General features: G+C 44.8%; 2 protein-coding genes across 9 annotated transcripts in view; one reads left to right on the plus strand and one right to left on the minus strand.

Annotated features, from left to right (window-relative positions):
- Positions 1 to 212: 212 nt before the first annotated feature.
- MCRIP1 (MAPK regulated corepressor interacting protein 1) lies at positions 213 to 20,988 on the plus strand. Of its 7 annotated transcripts, none has more exons than XM_083598381.1 (6): positions 213 to 369; positions 987 to 1,047; positions 1,958 to 2,124; positions 2,609 to 2,710; positions 3,540 to 3,650; positions 19,585 to 20,988. In XM_083598381.1, the coding sequence occupies exons 2-5, from the start codon at positions 1,040 to 1,042 to the stop codon at positions 3,602 to 3,604; spliced, it is 342 nt and encodes a 113-aa protein (XP_083454507.1). In that variant the 5' UTR covers positions 213 to 369; positions 987 to 1,039; the 3' UTR covers positions 3,605 to 3,650; positions 19,585 to 20,988. The 7 variants fall into 7 exon arrangements, with proteins under 7 accessions (XP_083454507.1, XP_083454506.1, XP_083454504.1 ...); XM_083598380.1 differs by lacking the exon at positions 19,585 to 20,988 and adding an exon at positions 5,837 to 5,954; XM_083598383.1 differs by lacking the exon at positions 19,585 to 20,988 and adding an exon at positions 5,837 to 5,954 and having other exon boundaries at positions 215 to 369; positions 2,006 to 2,124.
- The window catches only part of GCGR (glucagon receptor), a 41,438-nt gene continuing 39,528 nt past the window's right edge, over positions 20,501 to 22,410 (minus strand). For both annotated transcript variants that reach the window (XM_083598371.1, XM_083598372.1), the window contains exon 14: positions 20,501 to 21,848. In XM_083598371.1, coding sequence (XP_083454497.1) covers positions 21,555 to 21,848 — 294 coding nt within the window. In that variant the 3' untranslated portion in view covers positions 20,501 to 21,554. The remainder of the gene's footprint in view (positions 21,849 to 22,410) is intronic.

Raw genomic sequence — 22,410 nt, forward strand, 5'->3', positions numbered from 1 at the left:
GGAAGCGGCGACTCTGCTTTGGGCAATGCCGACTTCCCGAAGCTCACAAAGGAGGGGAAGGCGATCTCTTTTAAAAAGAAGCCTCCGTCCCGCTCCGGCTTCTACCCCATTTTCCCGTTTCTGGAGACCCTCCCCGCCCTCTCCCGCGTCTCCCAGAGCTTCTCTTCCCCACCCCTCACTCCCGTTTCCATGGATACCCCTCCCTGCCCAGCCGCTGCGTTTCCATGGAAACCTCCTCCCTCGGGTACTAGGTGCAGGGGCTACCCGGGCCCATTCGCCCGCAGTGCGCACGCGCAGCCCGGCCTAGGCGCTCTCTTCCGCCCCGGGCCTGGCAGCAGCGAGAGAAGCCGGGACTTAACCCGGGCCCAGGTGAAGAGGGTTGCGGGGTGGGGAATTGAGGGTGGGGCCGCGGCGAGTGGGGCGCCCTTTCTTCCCCGGCCCCCCGTGGAAGTGCTCCCTTTCTGTTCCTCTGGGCCTAGTAGCGCAGTCCCCAAACTCCACGCCTGCCTTGTTGTCGTTCGGGGCCGGGAGGAGAAGTGCGGCTGCTTGGGCCTCCCTCTCCCCGCACCTCCCTCACGAAGCTTGACATCCCATCTCCGTGCCTGAGGGTAGCGTGGGGTTGCGGATTGAAGGGGGGTTGTTGAGGGAAGTATTGGGGTTCCCCAAGGCGCAGGTGCCTCTAGGAACTGGACTCGGAGCAGGGAGGAGGGCGGTGAGGTCCCGAAGTGGTGGTCGGGGGGCTCCAGGGCTTTTTGACACATTCGGGGATTTTTAGCGATGGGGTGGGACTTATCGGTAGTGTGGTAGGAGGGTGGTTGGGATCCTGCTTTCTATGCCTGTAAGATGCTGCAATCTCCTTAAATGTAATAGCAGAGGTGGGCATAGATGCTTCCACCCAAAGTCGGTTACCGGAGCAATTTGTCCCCACCCGTGGGATTTATTGAGGGTCCGTCCCCATTGAGCTCAGTGTCTTGTCTTTGTTTTAGCACCGCCAAGCCACACATCCAGGACTTGGGCCAGGGCTGGGAAAGAGGCAGCCATGACGAGGTGAGAAAAGTTATGGGGCTGTGAGAATTGAACTTGTGTTAATACTGAGCGGGCTGTCAGAATGTATTGACTCCTCGATGATTGAAGACTTTCAACCCACAGTGCTGATTTTGCTGTCTTTGGTGGTTGTGTATACCATGGTTATGTACCAAAAATCTTTCTGTGTTGCTACCTGCTGACAGTGGTTCAGGAATGGTGTGGGCAATAAAGGTAAATGGATATAATTGATTGAACCTTTAACTGGTCATTAGCATGGGTCTTTGTGTTCACCTCCCCACCCAGCTTCACTAGGTAATGTTTGGATGTCAGTTCCTCCAAGCTTCTATTCTTTATTTATATAACTTTAGTTTTGAGTCTGAAACAATAACTGTTTAACACTTTGTACATAAGAAGGTGTCATGCTAATCAGGGGTCGGCCATAGGGATATCAGAATAGATCTCTGGGTGATTTGATGTAGAGCGGTAAGGATTTTTGATTCCCAGTTGCTTGGCACTGACAATAACAAAATGACCATCCCTCCGAAGTAATGTGGCTCAAGTGATGAAAAGGGTGGGGTAACCCAAGGTAGATTTTTATATAGAAGGACTGGGAGCTCAGTTTAGTTCAGTGCTCATATTCAAAACAAATTCCTGAGCTCAGTGTTCTTCAATTCTAAGTGTGCAACTCTTGTGAGCTGGCTGTGATAGTTGGATCATTGAGCTCTAGTTAAAAAAAGAAGTAGATTTTGCATGCCTGAAGTCTGCCTACTCCTGATGTAAATGACAACTAAGCACAACCACAGTCTGTATTGGTCACACTCTCTGAAAAGTGTAATAGCAGCCGCATTGAATGGTCTGTAGAGCTAAAGGATCCTTTTGCCAGGATAGTTAGTATAAATCTTCCTTTTTTGCTTCTTTATTTGTGGCAAAGATCAGTGTCTTGTTTCCTCTCTCACTGGGGTCTCCACTGCACTTCCAGTTCTCCTGTCTCCCGAGTTGTATACAATGGCAAGAGAAACAGCAGCCCTCGCTCCCCAAGCAACAGCAGTGAGATCTTCACTCCTGCACATGAGGAGAATGTGCGTTTCATCTCTGAAGGTGCAGTATTTACATTTGAGAAGGCTGATCTCTTCAGTTGCTGCATCTGCACTGAGTCAGTAGCACATTTCCTTACCTCTTACCCTGTATATAACATATGTTTCTCATGCGGTTGCCAGTTCTGGTGTTATTTTTTCCTTACTCGTGTATTTAAGATGGGTGCGGGAAAGTGAAGAAAATGAAGATGAGACTCATTGGAATGTTTAGATATGAATCCAACTCTTGGAACTGACGGATAGTTCTGAGGGTATGTGAGACTTGTCTTCTGATTCTGCATCCAGCATTACAAACAGCTGTCATTGCCTCCCTGCTTCTTTATTTGCATTTAAAGACTTCTCCAGTAGTAACGGTCGGACCACTGCTTGGTGTCTAGGCTGTCTTAGGGTGCCAAAAGCTGGCAGTACTCTTGGGCTAAAGGAAAGGGCTCTTCCGTATTCTCCATGGGAAGTTTTATCCCCACTTTAACTGTTCCCCTTCTCTGCAGCATGGCAGTGTGTGGAGCGGGATCTCCGCAATCAGATGGCAAGTGGTGAACGGGGACTTGTGGAGGAGTATGTGGAGAAGATGCCAAACCCCAGTCTGAAAAGTGAGTTTTCTTTTGCTAGCTTTCCCCTTTCAAAGAGAGGTCTAATTTAGTCATGGTTGCACCTCCTTGGTGACAGCCAGTTTAGATTACTCTGATGTAGGACTGGCTTTGCAGAGCATTTGAAAACATAGAGTCCAAGATGCAGCTGAAAGAATCCTAACTGAAACCCATCACTAGAAGCATTGTTGTCATTGGTTTCCAGATAGTTCAAAGTGCTGGTGTTGACTTTTAAAGGTTTATATGGCCTGGACTGACTGCTCCAATCCAGATCTGTCTATTGACTCAATTCAGGCCCTGTTCCGGTTCTCTCTGGGGTTGAGCTGGATGGTTATGCATGTAAGGGGCTTTTCAGCAGTTGGCACCAGGCTCTGACATTTGTTTCCTTGGAAGCCCATTTGTCCTCATCTTTCATTTTTCTGACATATGGTGAAAACTCTCTCGTATAGGAGGATATTTGGAAACATATAGTGGATCATGAATTTGATTAGGTACATGAATATAGATGTACCTACTTTCTTGCATATTAGAGATTTTCTGGTTGAATAATTTAGGTTATCATTCTAGGTAGAACTGGAGACCCCTTGGGTTTGGGTTGTAGTAATGGCCTGCTGTGTTGAATAGGTCTGGGGTACCAACTCAAACCATTTAATTAGGTGTGTAGGTTACCTGTGATCTGAATTCCAATTTAGGGTACTAACTGTTAGGTGATGGTGGGGAGGCTAGCATCTTTGTTCTTATCAAGGCAGGCTGGAGGGAGTATTGATGGAAAGCAATGTTGGTAGTCAGGAATCTTACCCTAAATTGTGTCTCCTTTCTTCTTTTTTGACAGCTTTCAGACCTGTTGACTTGAGTGACCTAAAGCGGCGGAACACACAGGATGCTAAGAAATCCTAAAATGGCTCGGCCTGCCTCAGCCCCAAGTGCTGGCGTGTGGCCACTGGTACATGAATTTGATGACTTTGTGTTGGTTTCCTCCTTTGGTCTGGCTTGTGCCTGGGGCTGGCTCTGAATTCCCTAAGGAAGGATAGGCTTCTTGCCTTTTCTTCACAGCTTCCCTTGGCCTGGCCTGGCCTGCCTGCCTTCATTCTACAATTGGCCCCAGAAATTACCTTTTCCCCTTAGTAAATGACATTTTACTCTGATGGTGGCCAAGAGGTTGGTGTGTACCCTGTCTGTTTTAGGAGTGTGGAATAAGGCAGAAGAATCAGGAACAATATCTAATCTCTCCCTATACCCGTCTCAAAGCCCAGCCCTTCTTAGGGCAAGGCTAAGAGAGAATGATGGGACAGAAGCAATATGGGTTTTCGTAGTCCACCCTATCAATACATTGTGAGAATTCAGACTGACTCCTCATACAGTACCTGAGCTTTTAGACTGGAGGATGAAAGAGTGTTGTGCTACGATCTCCATATGCTATCTGCTCAGCTCTGTGGCACAACAATGGCAAAACGCTGAAGATAGAGGCTGAGGGACCCAGGTACAAAGTCTCCCAAGGGAAAACTCTTTTGGGATTCTGTTGTATAGGATAAAACTGAGTCGACTCCCTTATTCTGAGCTGAGCAGGTGCTCCAGGTTCTGCTGTCTTTACACTCGGCTGACTTGCAGCCCCAGCCAGGGGGGGCAGGTAGCATTTCTGAGCTAGCCCCAGAGCCCAGCCCCTGTGCCCCAGCAGGGCTGGGGACAGCCTTGGTGTGTGCTGGGCACTGGCAAGTGGCAGTAGTGCCCAAGTTTGTGTCCAGCTCAGGCAGTGATGTTGGGGACCCTGCTCAGAGTTGGGTAGGCAAGGGGCATGGTGGCTGTTCTTTTCCCTTTGTAATGTCCCCTCTTGGTCTGTGTCTGTCTTTTAAGGAGTGTTGTAAATAAAAACTGGTTAGTCATTTTGACATTCTGCTCTGAGAATTTATCCTGCATCTCTAGCTGGGTTCCCATGAACGGGGCTTGCTTACCAATCTTTCTTTGGGTTCCATGTTCTCATTGCTCTGAACTGCTTCACCTGAGCCAGAGTGAATTTTCTCAAAAGGAAGGGGATTTGTTTTGTTCCTTTTGTTGCCCTAACGGCAGTGTTTGGCAGCTTCCTGTGTTTTTACTTGACTATTACTCTCCATTGGTGCTGGGCTAGTTGCAACTTAGTCTGTCTGGAGTAATTTACAGTTCAACCTAACCTGATGCTGTTGTGATGGTTAAGCCTCCAGAAGGGCATTCAAGTCCCTTTTGCAATCCTGTAGGGGAGAAGGAACTATGAAATACCTAGTCCCTTAGGTGTGATGTATTTAGCTATCAGTATTCAGAAAGATATCCTAGTCCTTGGTAAACAGTTGCCATTTGGATACACATTATTTTGTGCACCTTAGAAGGGTGTTCACATCGTGCTGTGAAGGAGGTGGAGTTGCGGGCTGGTTGGGGAAAGTGCTTCATGTTAGCTATGAGGTGACACCTACTGTGAAGCAAGGCCTCTCTCACAACTTGCTATTTCCTTGGCTAATGACATGGTCATTTTCTGTGTGATTGGCAGCAGGCACCTACAGTGTTTCCTATGCTTGGAATACTGGTGCTTAATAGGGTTAGCACGGGGTTTATCTGGTGTTGGGTTATGTCGAGTAGTCTTAGCTGACACCTTAAGAAGTTTTTGTGTGCACAGAACACATATGTGCCTCTGCAGCAGAATGGAGGAGACTTTCAGACATCCATTTCTCCTAAGGCAACAGGGTAGGGAGTGTTGCTTAGTAAGGTATTTTTCCTCCTTGAAGTCTGGGGACTGGAGCAGTAATGCCTGTAGGGTCAACAGGAAGCTAACATTATTTTCACATTGTAATCTGGCTGCAGGTGATATTATTACCTTTAGTTGGATTAGCAGGATTTTCCTACAGCAGAAAATTGAATCAGCACCCCCAAATGCAGTAACGCTTGAATCCTCAGTAGTTTGCTGTGCTGTGGATATTTTATCTCAGTCTACTTTCCCAAATATATCTCTATGCTAGCTTTGAAATCATACCCAACTTGCTGAGCGCTTTTGCCAGTCTTGATTGAAGTGGGCAATATTTACACCCAGCCTGACCAATTTGTTTACTTTGACCAAATGTCATGTCATGAATTGGATTAGAACAGAGTGTGTTTCTCTGCCAACAGGCAGCACAAAAACGTAGCTATGAAAGCAACATGGAGCATAGTGCCAAGGAGACGTCAAGGAAGATATAGAAGATCAAATGAAGAAAATAAAGGTTGCCCGTGGTGTGATAATGATAAACGGGATGGTTTCAGTAAATCCTTCAGCACCTTTAACCATGTACTTCCCTCCATGCAGTATTGCAGGGTTTCTTTTTCTGGCTGAAATATGAAGCCAACGTGGGAATTAACCCAATTAAGTGAGATCTTAATTTGTTGATCCAAGCTAAACAAAAAGGGCAGTTTTCCAAGACACTCTGAAAGTGTGAATCTTTACTTGGGATAGGTTTACATTCTATTTGTGGGGTTAGTCCATAGACGTTACTTCTTTCCATTAATCATTATTGCTCTTGCTTGTGTTTAATAGGTTATGCTTTAGTGCAATGCTGCCTCAGGGAAAATGTGGTTGCAGCCCAAAACAGCCCTGTGTCTAGCCCCCCCCCCCCATTTTTGAGGAAAACAAGGAGAACCAGACATGTTGTTTTTGGTAATATGTAGTTATATCCCTTGTTCTTCACCAGATATTTTGGGATGTGTACAGGCTTTATAGATTTCAGAAAATATGATCAGCCTCAGAATTACTCCTCCTGCTCCAGCTTTTTGATGATACAGGTATAGATACAGGAATATGCAGTGCATTGTGAATCTTTGAGGCTGGATGTCAGCCCTCAACCCATTGTGTTGGGATGCCAAAGACTGTAAATGTGCTGATCACATCTGTCCCTTCTGTTGAAAAGGCTACAGAATGGTCGTTCATTAGTGCTAACCCATGTGGCTGTTTGTGTTACACCTACATAATTTGAGTCTTTCCTTTGATTTGACTGGGCAGTGTCCCCTGCAACCTCTCACCTGAGTGGCTGCATCGTTAGACGAGACACCTTTGCCAGACACTCACCCACCCCCAAAAATATTCCAAATGTGGGCACAACTGTAATGTGATAAGATTATATGGAACAAAGCAGCTCATGTTGATTTCTCAACATAAACATTTTATCATGTAAATTGACCCTTAATCACTCAAGAGTGATGGGCTTGGTATAGACTTTGACCAGAGAGTTTATAATGCTATGTTTTAAAAATGCAAAATTAACATGGTGGGCGAAACTTTTATATGTGTATATCCAGCTATGTACCATCCACATTACTGTGCGTCACACAACTATATGGGTAAAGGAGGACGACATTTGGGCAGCCATTTCCTATAGTCAGTTTTTTTAGTTTGTTTATTTAAGTGCAATAATGAGATTACCTTTAGGTCTTTGAAAGTGATAGGGAAAATCTGCAGTGCTGAAACGATGGCAGTGAAGAGAAAGAGGGGTGAGTCTTAAATCTTAAAAGTTAGCACCATGGCACTTTTCATTTTGACATTATTGTGTGAAGAACTTAACTTTTTAAATAAGTATCGCCAAAAAAGTGTCTTGATGCTAATGATCGGAACTAAGGGAATAATAAAGAATTCTTGATAAAATGATGCCCCTTATAGAGGTGATAGTGGAGGTGTGATACTGCTGATATGTTCACCTGCCCGACAAGACACCACACACATTGGAATTGGAAAAGCCTAGCTATGGCTATCTGCGTGTGCAGAAAAACTGGAACCAGTTCTCGTAAAAAATTAAAAGCAGATATTCTGAGCTCCGAGAAAAGGCAGAAGAACCATAGAAGAAACACGGGGGGGGGGGGGGACAACAATTGGATGCTGACATCATGTGGGTGCCTTGTGGAAAGTGAGTGAATGAAGCAATAATAATAAAAATAATGATATAATTTATTATTTATACCCCGTCCGTATGGCTGGGTTTCACAAGGCAGTTTAACACTAACCGAGTACAGAAACTAACCCCAGTGTGGGTGCTTGGGAATAAAGTGTCCTAGGTACATTTGTGTGTGTGTGTGTGTGTGTGTGTGTGTGTGTATTCTTGGTCTCCAGCTAAATGACTATTCATTTGCCAGCTTGGATTTTGTCCCTGGGCCTCCAGCTGCCAATCCCTACGTTCTGCCTTCTACTTAACGTGGCGGCTGTATTTGTAGATGGATCACACGTCATCTTGTTTTTGCATGATTCACGTTGTTGTGGAACTTCAGGGCACATGCTCGTGGTCTCTTGAGATGAGCTTGTCACCTCTTACCCAGCCAGCCATACTCAAATGATCAAAAGTTGTGAAATAGTGTGCTTTCCCCATCCTTTTAGCATACACTTACATGAACAGTGGGGGATTCTATTCAGCTTAAGTGATTGTGAATGTGGAACTGGAAGAGTACGTGAATTAACAACATGGAACACTGTCTTTTTACAGCCGCACACCTTATACATAGGAGTGTGGAAGCCAACTTAATGGCTTTGGAAACCTGCACTGTTTTCCACACTCATAAGGTACCACAATCCTGCAAGAAAGCATGAGACATCCCTGTTGCTGTCTGAGGGGACTGGGATTTAAATGCTGCATCTATTAATATACCCAGATCTGTTTTCGTCCTTTGGTCCAGAGGATTTATTGCCATCTAAATTACACTTACTAGATACAAGATTTCCCCCATCACTTCACCAAGGCTGAACCCTGTCACCTCTGGCCACTGTGAATCTCTTGAAACACAGTCCTATTTAGAGAGTCTGACCTATGAGGTTTATGAGCTATTCCCCCCCCCTTGCATTTTGTGGCCTAGAATTCTTTTTGGGGTTATGAGGTCAAATTTTGGCATAGTGGGTCTAATTACATTAAATAAAAAAAATGTTTTCACCGCTGAAAAAGTGAGGACTTTTACCAAATCACAAAAGTAATTGGATTTAATAGTCCTTGCTGTTAATGCTAGCTCTGATCCTGCACAAGTTGACATGATACCCTTCACACATGAAACGCTAGAGGAACAGGAATATTGTTGCAGGGAATAGCCTTTCCACTACCACTCCATTTCAGAGGGGTGGGGGGCTCAAAACCTTCACTCAAAACCATAATTAAATTCTAAGGAAAATAAAATGAATTATTCTAGAAAGGTATTGCATTGCAAAAAGAAGGGGGCAGCCATGCTGCTCTACAAATCTCTCTCTCTCTCTGTGTAACAGGTTTTTGTGTGAATATGCTTGTTCCTGAAAGATACAGCAGATTCAGAAAAGATACAGAAATATTCAGCTTTTAGAGAACCTTTTTAAAAAGTGGCAAAATGATGGGGTCAGGGAAGCTTATCACTTTTAGGTATGTACAGTGTTCACTCCTGTAACAGTTGTGGCAAATAAAAGGAAATAGCAAATTCCCAGTTGCAAAATACCGTAGCTTGAGTATTTTTTTAAATTAAAAAGTGCAGCGAGTTTGCAAATAGCTTGGAGGCAAGGGCACATGTAGCTTTCTCACAACAACAAAAATACTGTGCATTTGTTTTGCATTTAAATTGTCCTAAAATACCTTGCACGTTGAAGAGAAACCCATCTAATGAAAGAAAGAAAAAGGGTGTTGCTCATACTATAGATTTAAACCTGTGGAGAGTTCAGAGTAAAAACAAATATCTGATGTTGATGTGGGTGGAACAGTTTCCCTAGTTGATGTGTCAGCAAGCACTCATTAACACAAAGATCAATGTCGCTTGGTTGATCGCAGAAAATAAGGAATATTCTTCTGTCCAACAGACAGGGCCACATTTCCTATTCTGTGTTTTTAATCCTCTTCCTGCTTTCTCACTAAATCCCTTTCAGTGAATTCACCCATCCATGTAGGCCCTTAGATATGAAAATAGTAAAGCCTTTGCATCTATTCCACGCTCATCCCTGATGACACAGATATGCCTATCTGCATATTGAGTCTGTCCCCACTTCTGACACACTAACAGAAAGCTTTTTTTTTTTTTTTAAGTTGCCTTCTTTATTCTTCCTATTTGCTTGTCTACTTTGGACACCTTTCCTATTGTTAATTAGCTGCCTGGTAGCTAATTAACTACTGTTCTTATGATTCTGCTGCAAGACTTGTATCAATCTGTGATATCCCTGAAATCACAAGTGTTTCGTGATTTATATAACATGTATAGAAAGGGATGGTGCGTTGCCAAACATGATTAAAACAGTGTTAAAAGTTATAGGAGAATGAAGAGCAGGTATTATCTTGTGGCTATACAGCAGCGCAGGTGTGGATAAGGTGAGATCTGCTCACCAGGCGACGGGGGGCCTGAAGTGGTGTGTCAATCCGTGTGAGGCCTTCTTTGTTCCACTTTCATTTCTACTTGGAAGTCAGCAACTTGTGTGATACAGTATGGCACAAGAGAGAGAATTTGGAGTACCCAAGCTCTAGCTGGATGGACTGAAACTTGTTTAATTGATTGCATCCATAAATGTAAGGAGGCTGCAATCCTTTCTGCCCATAAACAAAACGGAAGTGGCTTGGCTGGCTGAAAATAAAAATATAAAACTGAGTCCAACAAAGAGCACCCTCTCCTCTCATTCCTGTTTTCTCTCTCATGTCAAGTGAAAGGAGCCACAGTGTGAAGCAATGCCCTTGAGCTCCTATGTTTTCTCTGTCCTGATGGGGAAATAAGTTTGGATAAAATTTTGTGGGACGTTCCCTGTTTTTGTCTGAAGATGGCAGTGCTGATACAAATGAAACATGCCTTGTTGGCGAAGTCTTGGCTCTCATTAGGGAGTGAATAGACAAGAAAAAGAAACCAGTCACAAGAACATCAACTGTACCAGACTAGATTGAGTTGACGGCCTGACCTGCTCAGTATGCTGTCCCAGTTGCACAACAGAAAAATGTACAAACAAGGTTAATATAGGTAGATGTATGCCTTGTGATCTATTCCCAGCTTATAAAAAAACTAGAAATAATTTGAGTCTAAACTTGCTGTGTCCCAGAGGTAGAGTGAAGAACTCCTAGAAAGGAAGAACTGGCACCTGCAAAGCCTAATATCCAAAGAGTACGTGGTTTATTCTGAGGCAGGATACTGATCATTAATCTACAGTAATCGGGAACTAAGTTTTAAAATGTACAGTGGTACCTTGGGTTAAGTACTTAATTCGTTCCGGAGGTCCGTACTTAACCTGAAACTGTACTTAACCTGAAGCACCACTTCAGTTAATGGGGCCTCCTGCTGCTGCCGCGCAGCCGGAGCACGATTTCTGTTCTCATCCTGAAGCAAAGTTCTTAACCTGAAGCACTATTTCTTGGTTAGCGGAGTCTGTAACCTGCAGCGTATGTAACCTGAAGCGTATGTAACCCGAGGTACCACTGTACAATAGTTCAGCTACATCAGCATATTCCACCATATTCCGAACCAAACTTGTATAGTCTTCTATCATCATAGAGTTAAAACGTTCTTCCTAAAGCCAAGCATCAACCTTTTGGGTGGTTGGTAGAGCTCTTCTATTTGTTTCCTGCTGTTGACAGGCTTCAAGTAGTTGAATACTAGATTATGTCACCTCTTAGTATTTTCTGTGCTAAGCAAAATCAACTTCTGCAATCTGTTTTTATCATGGCACCACTTGTTCTCCAGTTATCCAGCATACTTGGGGCGGAGAGTTAAGTTCTAGAAATCATGAAGTGTTTTTGACCTTTCCTGTGTGAGGAAGAGCAAAGTGGTCTTAATAAGCTAACTCACCAACAAGGGCTATCTTCAAAATATGAAGATTTCCCTAAATACTTACTGACATAGAAAGTGTGAATTTTTGAAGCCTAGTCTTCCTTATGCCCAAGTTAGCCCAGGTGCTGAGGGTTGATTCCTCCAAACGCATCTTCAGCTCTTTTCATTCAGATGAGAATACACAGCATCACCCAACCATCCATCTAGTTATGTGTGAGAAGTTTTAAAGCGATAATTTATCTGCCGCACATGTATGCTGCCCTTCCAAGGTGCTCCATATGGGATGCTAATCTCAGAGCTCCTCCAGACAACCTGTTTATTGAGCATTCATCCTCATTTACTTGCACTATTTAACCTTATGCAGAGGTTACCGTAGTTTATGTGTGGTCTTTACTGAGCATATGTTCTGATTTGCTTGTAGGGTGTTCATATACCTTTCCGTTAGCCATTCGTGCCAGTGCATTTCCTCTTCACTTTCTTAATCACAAAAATCCATTTAAAAAAAGGATTTGTTGCACTATGGTGACAGAGCACTCTAATCCACTTTAATTGGTATGCACTTGAATCCCTCCTGCAAAATACAACCTGGAGTTGCCCTCACAGTCCCTGCCCTTTGTACTGTAGGTTAGGTAGGCAGAGAGAAAGTGATTTGCCTAGGCTTACTCAATGAGCTTGGGGCTGAACCAGCTTTTGAATCCTAGATTTTCCATATTCAATCCTGACAGTAGCCAGATAACCACACAGCTCCTGTTAACCTAGGACAGTTTGCTATGACAATAGGCTAAGAAACCCCTGTGAATGATGTATGCAGACTGATTGCTGGATTTCTTCAATCAGAATAGTGATGAGAACTAAGTACGGAATTGGCTTCTAAAATGCCCTGAAGATTTTCAAGGAGAACAGATCTGTCATTGGCCGTATATACCCCTAATGAAATACATAACGCTACCAGAAATTGGGAGGGACTCTGTTCTGTTTGCACCTTGCATCAGTAAGTCCTTCCTCTTCTGCATCTAGAGGGGGTGGTTCTTGGAAATGAGTTGCTCATTGTTGTGACTCAGTTCTAATGACGCGCTTGGCCAACAGCCCCTGATAGAAAACATTGTTCCCTTCATTTAAGCCTTTAATTATGTACTGTAGTCATTACACTGCTGTTGGCGCAGAGCTGAGATACGCAAAACACGCATTCGGTTATGTGGTCTGCGTGAAAGGATCTAGGAACCCTCATAGGCATGGATGGAATCCCTGGTGGTGTGGTTCAGATGTGTGTTTGGAATAGAGCCAAATTTCTGCATCAACTTACTATAGTGGATGTCTTGCATTAACTCTACAATTCAGTCTGTACACTTGATCTGTGTAGGTGTTCTTGTACCTGCTCAGTCTATACTTGCAAGTACAGAATGAATTTGGGGCGGCAGCACTGTTTTCACAAGGTACAAGCATACATTTGGCTCTAGATGACTAGTTTTTAAAAGGATGGTCAATAGAAGCATCTTGGAACCAAAGCTTGACTGCGCATCTCTAGGAATGTCCTGTGCAACCTGAGGGATGGAGGTGCCATGGCAGCAGTGGGGCAGTGAATGCAAGTTATATTTGGAATTACAAAAGGCAAACGCCCTATAACAAAAGTGAACTCAAACAATACCAAAATGAAATTAGGTTGCTTGTACTGCAAATACTGGAAACTGCTTTCTCCCCCAGAGATGTGTGTGTTCGCATGTGCTTTTCACTGCAGTTTCTTCAATTCTTCTGTGACAAATTAGTAGCTTCTTGAGATGGGGTGAAAATAGCACAGTATTCAAGTTAGGCTGACACCCCAAATATATGTGGTTGTGATATTTTTGGCTTTATTTTTATGTTTCCCCTAACAGTTCTTGACATTGTTTGTCTCTTTGATGACTGTTCAGTACATCAAGCTGATATTTTCTCAGTGAGCTGTGTTATCTGTAAGGATTATCAGATGTCTTTTCTGCATACTTCATTTTTCTAGAATCCCAACACTTGTGCTTCTCAACCTTGAATTTGATTGCATTGTTTCTTATGAGGCATTTTACGAGATCTGTGTGTAAGTCTGTTGCAGCATTTTATGAGCTTAATTGTGCTAAATCAAACTGATTGTCTGCCGGTTGTGCAAACTTCCTCTCCATCCCCTTTTCCAGTTAATCAATGGGTAAACTGTGAGACACCCTGCAGTTTACCTTTTCTACATGGTGAAAAATCCCACTCATCTCAAGGCTCATTCTTCTTTTAACCTGATCTATCAATGAACTAGTTTCTCTTATCCTATGAGTCATGACAAGGGATCTAGATACCTGAATGACTTTTTCTGCTTTGAGCTGCAGAATATATAATTTTAAACAGGTTTCAGTGACGTTTTGGAATTCAAAGCTGTTGTTTTTCAAAGCATGATTTAATTAAGCTTTTCAAAATCCAGTTGATAATGATAGGAAAAGTTAAGCAAGTGCCGTTCCTGAAATCAAGGAAACTTAAAAGTACTTAATTTTGGCTGGGTTTAGTTTTAAGGTTCTTGTCCTCTTTGTTTACATATCCATTAGCTTCCCTTAGCTCCCATCTAAAAAGGAGTTTGTATAGTGTGGAAACATTTTTATTCCACATAGCTCCTGAATATGTTTAGCATGTGTTTGTTTATTTTTCCTGAAGCCAACAGTTTAGTTTTATTTTATTTGGTAAGAGAGCTAGGATTGTGACAGTTATCTGATTTTCTTTTAATGACCAAATTTTACGCTGTGAAGAGCAAAATGAATCACTACCATTAACGCTGAGTTGTTACAAACAAGATAGTATTGAGATAATAAAAGGCCCTAAGAGAGCAACAGAAACCGAATGACAGCTTCCCAAACTCATTAGGCTGATTATGGTGCGTTTCCTCTCCATACATTATTCCTAAGGCGCTAGCATTTAAAAGTGTGTAAACATTATGATGTCTCTTTTAATCCACAGAAATGCATGTGCCTAAGTAGTGAAAGTACGTTTTGAGGTTTTACTGAACTTCTTTGCAGCAGAATAGAAAACACATTTCTATAAAACACTTTAAAGTGATGTTTTCATATGTGGGCCTTGAATCATCATTCAAATGAAATAATGCTGGAAATAGTTATTCTTTCTGACTGTTTCAGCTCTGTTTCAATTGCAGGCCTAGCTGAATCTTATAAATTAAACCGAGAAAAGATTTGAGAAGGAATTCAAGTCTCACTGTTTTGACACCAGAGTGGTGGATGGGACAGCTATAGCCTCTCTTCCTATATATTTTTCTTGGGCACCTTGCAAGACACATGAATTGCTCCACATGCCCCATCTACCTCCCCCCCCCCTTGCTCTTCTGATGCTCTTATTCTCTCCTCCTCTTCTGAAATCTTATTCTTTGATACTGTTTGCACAGAGGGATGGGGGAAATCAGTCAGGACTGAGGCTAGTGTAAAGATTGATTGTGGATATCCACTCCTATATGAAACAAGACTCAAGATTTATTGTCCTCCTTTTCAGTAATTGTATATTTAGCAAAGGAATGATCGTACCAGTCCTTGACATCTGTGCAGTTGCTTGCTAATTTTATAAAATCCTCTCCATATGAAGTAGTCTGCTAGCTCCAGAGTCCATCACTCCTGTGGGCAAGGTAATGTGTGTATATGAACCAGCATGGCCTGGCTTAAAAACATCCCCCTTCCACAATCACAAGTTGCTCACCTGTGCTTAGGCAGAGCTGGTCTATATGTACTTTGTGATAAGTCCTTGTCTCCTAGTGTTTAGTCATGCCTGTGTCCACCAGCAGGTAACTCATTCCTCCTAAGAAGTCTGGATTCCTGCCTAGCTAGTGCTGCTCTTGTCAGAGCATCCCCCGTTACCATGGAAGCCCATTCTTCTCAGATGACATGTGCCATGGTCCTTTACAGCTGGGAGAAAATGTCTGTGCATTTGATCTTCTGCCCTGCCCTGTGGTGCATGAAACCCAAGAGTGCTGGGGAAGCAAGCAGCACTGGTGGGGCCCAGGAAACCGCTTCACTTTCTGCTCTTTGCACTGTGAGAGAACTTTGCAACCGAGGAGAACAAATCTCCCTAAAAGGGCCTCACTTCATTGGGAAATGCAGGCAGTGATAAGAGGAGCTAGTGGGGGATGTGTTGAAGTTGGGCTGACACAAGTTGTTTTGGGAGTAGTCCTCTGAGAGACACATGTGGCAGGGTACAATTTATGGGCCCCAAGAATCAATAGGTTGTGTGTGTGTGTAGTGGGGTAGAGAGTGGCAGCAACTTTAGCTCTTTCTAAATCACCTTTCTGGGCCAAGTTCATGACACCATAGTCCAGAGTTTCCCATCGTGAGCATTTGTTGATAAGATCAGAGCATCCCATGCCAGGAATAGGAAGGAATGTCTGCCGGCACCTCCTGTGTTGTGTGGGTGGGGTCTCTGCCTGCTCCCTAGGCTCTAGGATCTGGACCGTGAAATTGACCCCGATGGGGCTCTTACATAAGTTTCTGTCTGCGCTTGGAGACTAAGTGGCTGTCAGAGGCACAGCATCGCCCACACGACAGACAGGAGTGCCTAGGGTGCTGTGCTCTCTGGGCTGTAATTTATCCTGCCAACTCTACTCAGTGTGCCAATAGAGACACAGCTTTCTGCATTTGGGCACAGTTACATAGGGTGGGAGATAAGGACGGTGTGTGCCAACCATGCATTATTGCTGCCAGGAGTCCAAGGCCTGCCTAGGATTCGTATCTGTGAAGGTCGAAAGTCAGTCTCCCTGGACTCTTCATGGCGATGGTACAGCCAGCCCCCTTGGCTATGGGCTGGCCCTATGGTGCTTACCTACAACATCTGAGTCCACAAACATGCTACTGAAAGTTCTGCCATGGTGACATTGTCCACCATCCCACATAGTCTTGGAACTGAGTCGGCGGGAGACACGTCATTATCAAGTATTTAATTGCTCGTCTTGGAATTTGAGCATTACAGAACCAGAGTGCAATTGCTCCCCTCTCTCCAATGTGGTGGGACATGGGTAGTGCTGTGGGTTAAACTACAGAGCCTAGGACTTGCCGATCAGAAGATCGGCTCCCGTTGTTCGGTCCCTGCTCCTGCCAACCTAGCAGTTCGAAAGCACATCAAAGTGCAAGTAGATAAATCGGTACCGCTTCAGCGGGAAGGTAAACGGCATTTCCGTGCGCTGCTCTGGTTCGCCAGAAACGGCTTAGTCATGCTGGCCACATGACCCGGAAGCTGTATGCTGGCTCCCTCGGCCAGTAAAGAAAGATGAGCGCCGCAACCCCAGAGTCGTCTACGACTGGACCTAACAGTTAGGGGTCCCTTTACCTTTACCTCCACTGTGGTGGTCACAGCAATCTCTCAGCCTCTTTGAAGGCAACAGCATTGTGGGCGCTCCCTTTCAGAGGACAGGCACGAGGCATCTTTCTTGGGCTTCACTTTTGAGATACTTAGACAACTGGGAAGAACGAGCCATCCATGCCATGCGCCTGACCCGCCACCAGCCATATTTACCTTTGCATCAAGTGCCTTTGTGCTCCGGCAATTTGCTTCAATTAGGCTCGTTATCTCAGTCAGAGGCACCTGGTGACGGCAGTGGCTTCCTTGCAGGGGGTGGGGGGAGACATCAGCTCAGTCTGTGCCCCTTGCTCACCACAGGCCTGTGAACAGATGGCTGAGGTGGTGGTTCTTGAGTCCATTCTTGTCTGCTCTTGGGTGTGAAGGTTGCAAGAGAGAGGAAAATAATAAACCAGGCAAATACCGCTGTTATGTTTCCAAAGACAACTTGCACTTCTGGTCACTGTGCTTGTATTCCATGTGCAGTGTGAGCCTATATGCAAGATAGCAACTCATTTTTTTATTTCAATGGTTTATATGACACTTGTATGCCCCACCATGTGTGAATCCCTTGCAAACAACTGCAGTGCTTGGAGACAGAAAGTTCATGTATCCAAGCGGTCATTTCTCCTCTAGATCACATCCTCTAGACTGCTGGGAAGAGCACAGAGAAAAGAAATGCCATGTTACATCTGCAGCCATTAAACCAGATTCCTTCATCTGCCCCAGCTGCAATAAAACATGTCTCTCCTATATCGGTCTCTACAGCCACAGCAGGCACTGTAACTTTCCAGCAGTTTGACTTTACGCCTGATAGTGCATTCTTCCATTGTCTCCCCAGACAGACGGATACCAGCAACTGTGTGCCGCTTCCTCACAGCCTTCTCTAAGCAGTTGTACAGGGGACCCAATAGCATAAGACTAAAAATGGGTTAAACCTTTAAAATCAGACTTCAATTAAAATGCTTGCTGGAATAAAAGAGAGCATTTGGTAAGCTCTGCGAGTTCAGCATGTCTGAATTTTCAAAACAGCCATCACTGCCATCGTTTGGAGCAGAAAGCATTTTTCTCCAGATTGCACAGATTGCCCTACTTTGCGGGATTTTGTGTCTCTTCTCCTGTTGCATGTTAACACGGAGTGAAGGCTCGGATTAAATGGTCACTTGGGCCTGCTGTGCCTTTCAGATTCTTGAGTCCTAAACAGAATGCGTGGGTACCCTGTGGCCATTGATGTTGGCTCTGGGACATGTTTACAGTCTGTTGGGTCTTAAGCCAATCAGGCCCCAGGTGTGACTGCGGTCTGGCTGAGGGCGCAGAGGGCACTGGATTGTGTTCCTTCCCAAATGAGGGAAGGAAAAGCTCTACATCTCACGGCTTGGGAACGAGGTGTTGTTTTGAATTAAAACCAGTGGGAGATGAAACGAGGAAGGCGTTCACTGGAGGGTCACAGGCATTATGAATGCCAAGCAAATAACTGGCTGTGTGCATGTACCCCACTGTCAAACTGAAGAGGGTGTGCATGCGTAGCAGCGAGCGGAGTGTTAATTTGGCATATGCTTCCCTGTTTGGGGGGACATTTTGGGAGGCGGTGCACTGGGGGAGAGACAGGGAGACTAATCCCATGAACAAGGGGATTGTCCCGTTCCTAAAACTAGCTCAGGGAGACTTAGAAGTCACATGCTGCCAAAGCACCTTAGGCGGAGGCACAAAGGAACTGGAGAGAGTGTGTGACATAACTATGCTCTCCTGTTTGCGCACGTAGCATGGGGGGGGGGACGGGACACGACGACAAGTGCTATGTGTTTGTGAAAGATGTTACACAATTTACGTTTCTTCTGTAACCCGTCCAGCAGGCATCCAAAGTGAGCACAATGGGTGCATCATCATCCCACGTCAGGAAAAGGGCCATGCACTTTCTCAAGTGTGGTGCTTTGCAGAAATGACGCCGCTAGTGGATTATTGAGTACATCATTGGCCATGTGTGTTCAGTACCTGGTTCAGGACATGACTGGGCAGGGCTGCAGAGCTGAGCAGTCAGTATGATTTCAGTGATCTAATATCACAGGTATGGGAAACCTGTGGCCCTCAAGATTTTTTTGGACTCTTAACTCCCATCAGCTCTGGCTGGGATGGTCAATGATCAGGGAGGATCATGTAGTCCTGCAATATCTGGAGCGTCACAGGTTCCTTCCTAACAGAAAAGGATCTGGGATCTGCTGGAAGTTCATTTTCAAGCTTACCTGCTCTCTCTTCTTCCTCAGTAGGATCTCTTTGTCCCATCTTCAAGTTTTGCCTGCTGTTACTATCTCAAATAATGCTTTGTGAATCAAATTACATGTCAATATGAATGCTTTTTTTCAGGCTTGTATAAGCATTCAAACTGTTTCCACAGATGTCTGTAAGAATCCACAATGAGCAGTAACCCCAGGCCCTTTCAGTTGGCATTCAGGCCTTATTCCAGGTCAGATAATGTGAACAGTATTTAATCTTAAAAATACACCCTGGCAGCTTTAGGGGGACCTTTCTTAGATCAACCTGGTACAATTCTGCACTGCCTGAACTTTATTCCAGCTCATTCTATGTGTACATGTCTCCCTCCACCAGAAGTAAAGAGAACAAGGCCTTCACAATGAAAATGCTACTCCTGCCGATATTTTCCGTGTGATGACCACCTGTGATGGAGACCCCCTGAGCAGTCCTGTTGGACTTAGCAGTTGGAGCAAGGGCTAAAAAAATACTTGCTCAAGGCCAGACAATTGCTACGCAGCAGAAAATAATGAAAATTATGTTTCTGGTTTATAGTCGATTCCCATTCACAGGAAAGCTGCAGAGGCAGAAAGAAAGCAATCTGTCTAAGACCAGACAACAAGTCCATGGCTAGAAAGCATTCTCTGCCCACAGAGGCAATCCACACCATAGTATACGGGCAGACCTGTGATGGGATGGAAGAGGAAGAAACCAGGCTGGAAGCAGGTAAGGAATGGAGAAATCTGCTCTCTACCCCACCGGACCACCTGCCTCCTGAAGCCTGCCACAGCTGAAGGTGATTGTTTCCTGCCAGTGCTTAGACTGGCTACAAATGGGAATGGGCAAGAGGGAGGTAGCAGGAAGCTGATGGCCTCCGACTGCTCTGATGATTTCCTAACATGCCTGCACTGAAGACTTCTTCCATACTGCAGTTGGTGTCCTGCTATGGCACATCACTAAGATGCGTATGCATGGAGTTATTATGTGGCTGTTCATGTTCAGAAGCCACATTTGTGCATGCGTGCACATGTGAATGTACATATGCTGAAAACCTTTTTTAAAAAAGAAGGTTTTTTTGGACAGCGTGGAATGCAGTGTTCTTAAAGAAGAACATACCAATAGTTGCTGCTTGGAGATTTTGGAATCAGAGGGTGCTAGTGAAACACTTTTGTAAAGGGACTTGGGGACTGGATGGGACATCACACAGGGGTAGGAGTTGGCAATTACCTGTTTCTTGCAGTGGTTCTAATTTAAAGCTGCTGCGTGGCCTCCCTGGAAAGGTTAGTACTTCTGAAGGACAAGGCTGGTGCAGGACACCTGTTCCTGTCCATGCTGGTGAATGAAAGGCAGTCCAGGCCCCAGCAAGGATAAACATCTCAGTGCATCAGGAGGCACCGTCTAAGTTGCCAGGACATACAGCACAATTTATTGGGTCCTTCAGTCACCCGAACATTGGCACTGACAGGCAGACATACGCAGACACAGAAGTGGCCCTCAGAGCTTGTATTGCCCACACAAGTAGATTTACAGAGTCACCCAGCACAGAAGGTGCAAGCATGCCCACAGTGCGGATGCAATGGTAGAGCCACGTACAAAGTCAATGACCCAAGTGAGCCGTGTCACTTCCGCATAGATATATATACTGAATGGTAGTACTGTTTTCCTTCCAAACTCTGCAGGCAATGCTTTCTGCACGGCTCCAAAATATCTCTTTAAGTGGTATGCCATCCCATGTGCCCTGAAGGCAAAGACGTCTCTGTTCCAGAGACGACATTTTCATATGTGCGAAAGTGGATCTGCAAAGTTTGTACTCGGAGAGCCCAAGTTTTGCAACCACTAAATTTGGCCTTTTGCAAATGGGACACTTCGCATAGGACAATTATACATACATTTGCATGTTTTGCTGCACAATTTGTTTGGGGAAAATGAAAGAAACATATGATAGCCTCTAGATATATCCTTCCCTATGACTGATTTTTTAAAAAAATTGCACAGACCCTTTGTGTGTGTGTGTGTGTGTGTGTGCATTTAGCAGATAGTGCTTGTTCTCTGTAATTTATGAGGACTAGAAACTTGGTTGTTGGATTTTGGTTGTTGTTTTTTTTAAAAAGAGGAAATCGTAGATTCTTAAGGAGTCTGATCAGTGCTGATTCTGGCACAATCATAAATGTGCAGGCTTTCAAAGTTTCCTAACAACGGTACAGAATCTCCTCCCACTACAAAGCTTGTTTGGCATTGTCACCTCTGTCAGGATGCCCTGTGGCTGGGCTGTCCCCTGGATCTCATGTCCTGGAGCATTCAGCATGCGGACAGGCAAGGCAGCTCGTCTTGCTGGGTCTCTCGTAAGCATGTCTCCAGCACTGACAAGGAATTTGCACCATCTAGTCCACGCCGAGCTGCTTGGCAGAGGGCACACTTTCCAGTCATGTGTCCCACAGCCTCCTGGGCTGCCAGCTGCCCTCTTTGCTCTGCAGGACGGCTGCCTCAGGGGGCAAAGAGTGAGACAGGCCCCATAAGCCAGGGGCAGACGGGCAAGTCAGCTTCAGAGGTTGCTCTCGGCTGTGTCAGGGAACTCGTAGCAATGGGGCTGCTCGGCCACTGCCAAGTTTTCACTGGCACTGCATGCTGTCCTCTCCAGGTACTGAGTGCTGGTGTGCATGGTGGCTTGGCTGCGGCCCAGCCCATTGAGGTAGTTGCCAACCAGCTTGTGCTTCTCGCCGGTCCTGGTACCCCCGTTGCGGACATGGGGTGTGTGGCTGTACGTGTTCTTGTATTCCTCTTCTATGTCCCAGCCAAGCTTCCAGCGCGTCCATTTCTTCATGAGCTCTGACTGCACCTATGGAGATAGAAACATTTGCGGGGAGGATGTGTTATTTACTGGTTTGAGGTTGTATTTTTAAATATTATTATCCGCTGTAGGCTCCTCTGCCACAAATGGCAGGATTATAAACCTTTATAAATAAACTCTGTATTAATCTCATGCATATGAGAAATACAGCCAGTTTAAGGGCTCACAACTGCAAGTTGCATACAAACGTGTATTTGAACATGTGTGCTTCATGTAGTGAAAAGCAACCTCAGAAGGGAAAATTTTTCAAGGAGAAGGGTGCCTGAAATGTTTCCCACTGCCATTTTTACCACATCTCCCCCTGCCACATGACACCCTCAAATTCCAAAATCAGCAGTGCAGACTAGACCTTTGCCAAGAAGATCTGACATATTGGAGATGGGAGGATGCGGTGGAAAAGCATCGGACAGAGAAAGGGCTAAGCAGCACCTCTCTTACTGCTCTGTCCACTGAAAATTGCACATGCCCCTTTCTGAAACCATGTGCAGCTGGTCGGTTGCAACAGAAATGGGTACAGAAAGAAGCAAACACAACCAACAACACTTGCACA

Source organism: Podarcis filfolensis (genome assembly GCF_964270895.1).
Source record: "Podarcis filfolensis genome assembly, chromosome: 2".
In the NCBI taxonomy this organism is placed as follows: Eukaryota; Metazoa; Chordata; class Lepidosauria; order Squamata; family Lacertidae; genus Podarcis; species Podarcis filfolensis.

What these genes read in the sequence shown, in the direction of transcription:
- MCRIP1 (XM_083598381.1), top strand. An exon ending in TGTGCGTTTCATCTCTGAAG is followed by an intron (nt 2,125 to 2,608) that starts GTGCAGTATTTA and finishes CCTTCTCTGCAG; the next exon opens with CATGGCAGTGTGTGGAGCGG. An exon ending in GCCAAACCCCAGTCTGAAAA is followed by an intron (nt 2,711 to 3,539) that starts GTGAGTTTTCTT and finishes CTTTTTTGACAG; the next exon opens with CTTTCAGACCTGTTGACTTG.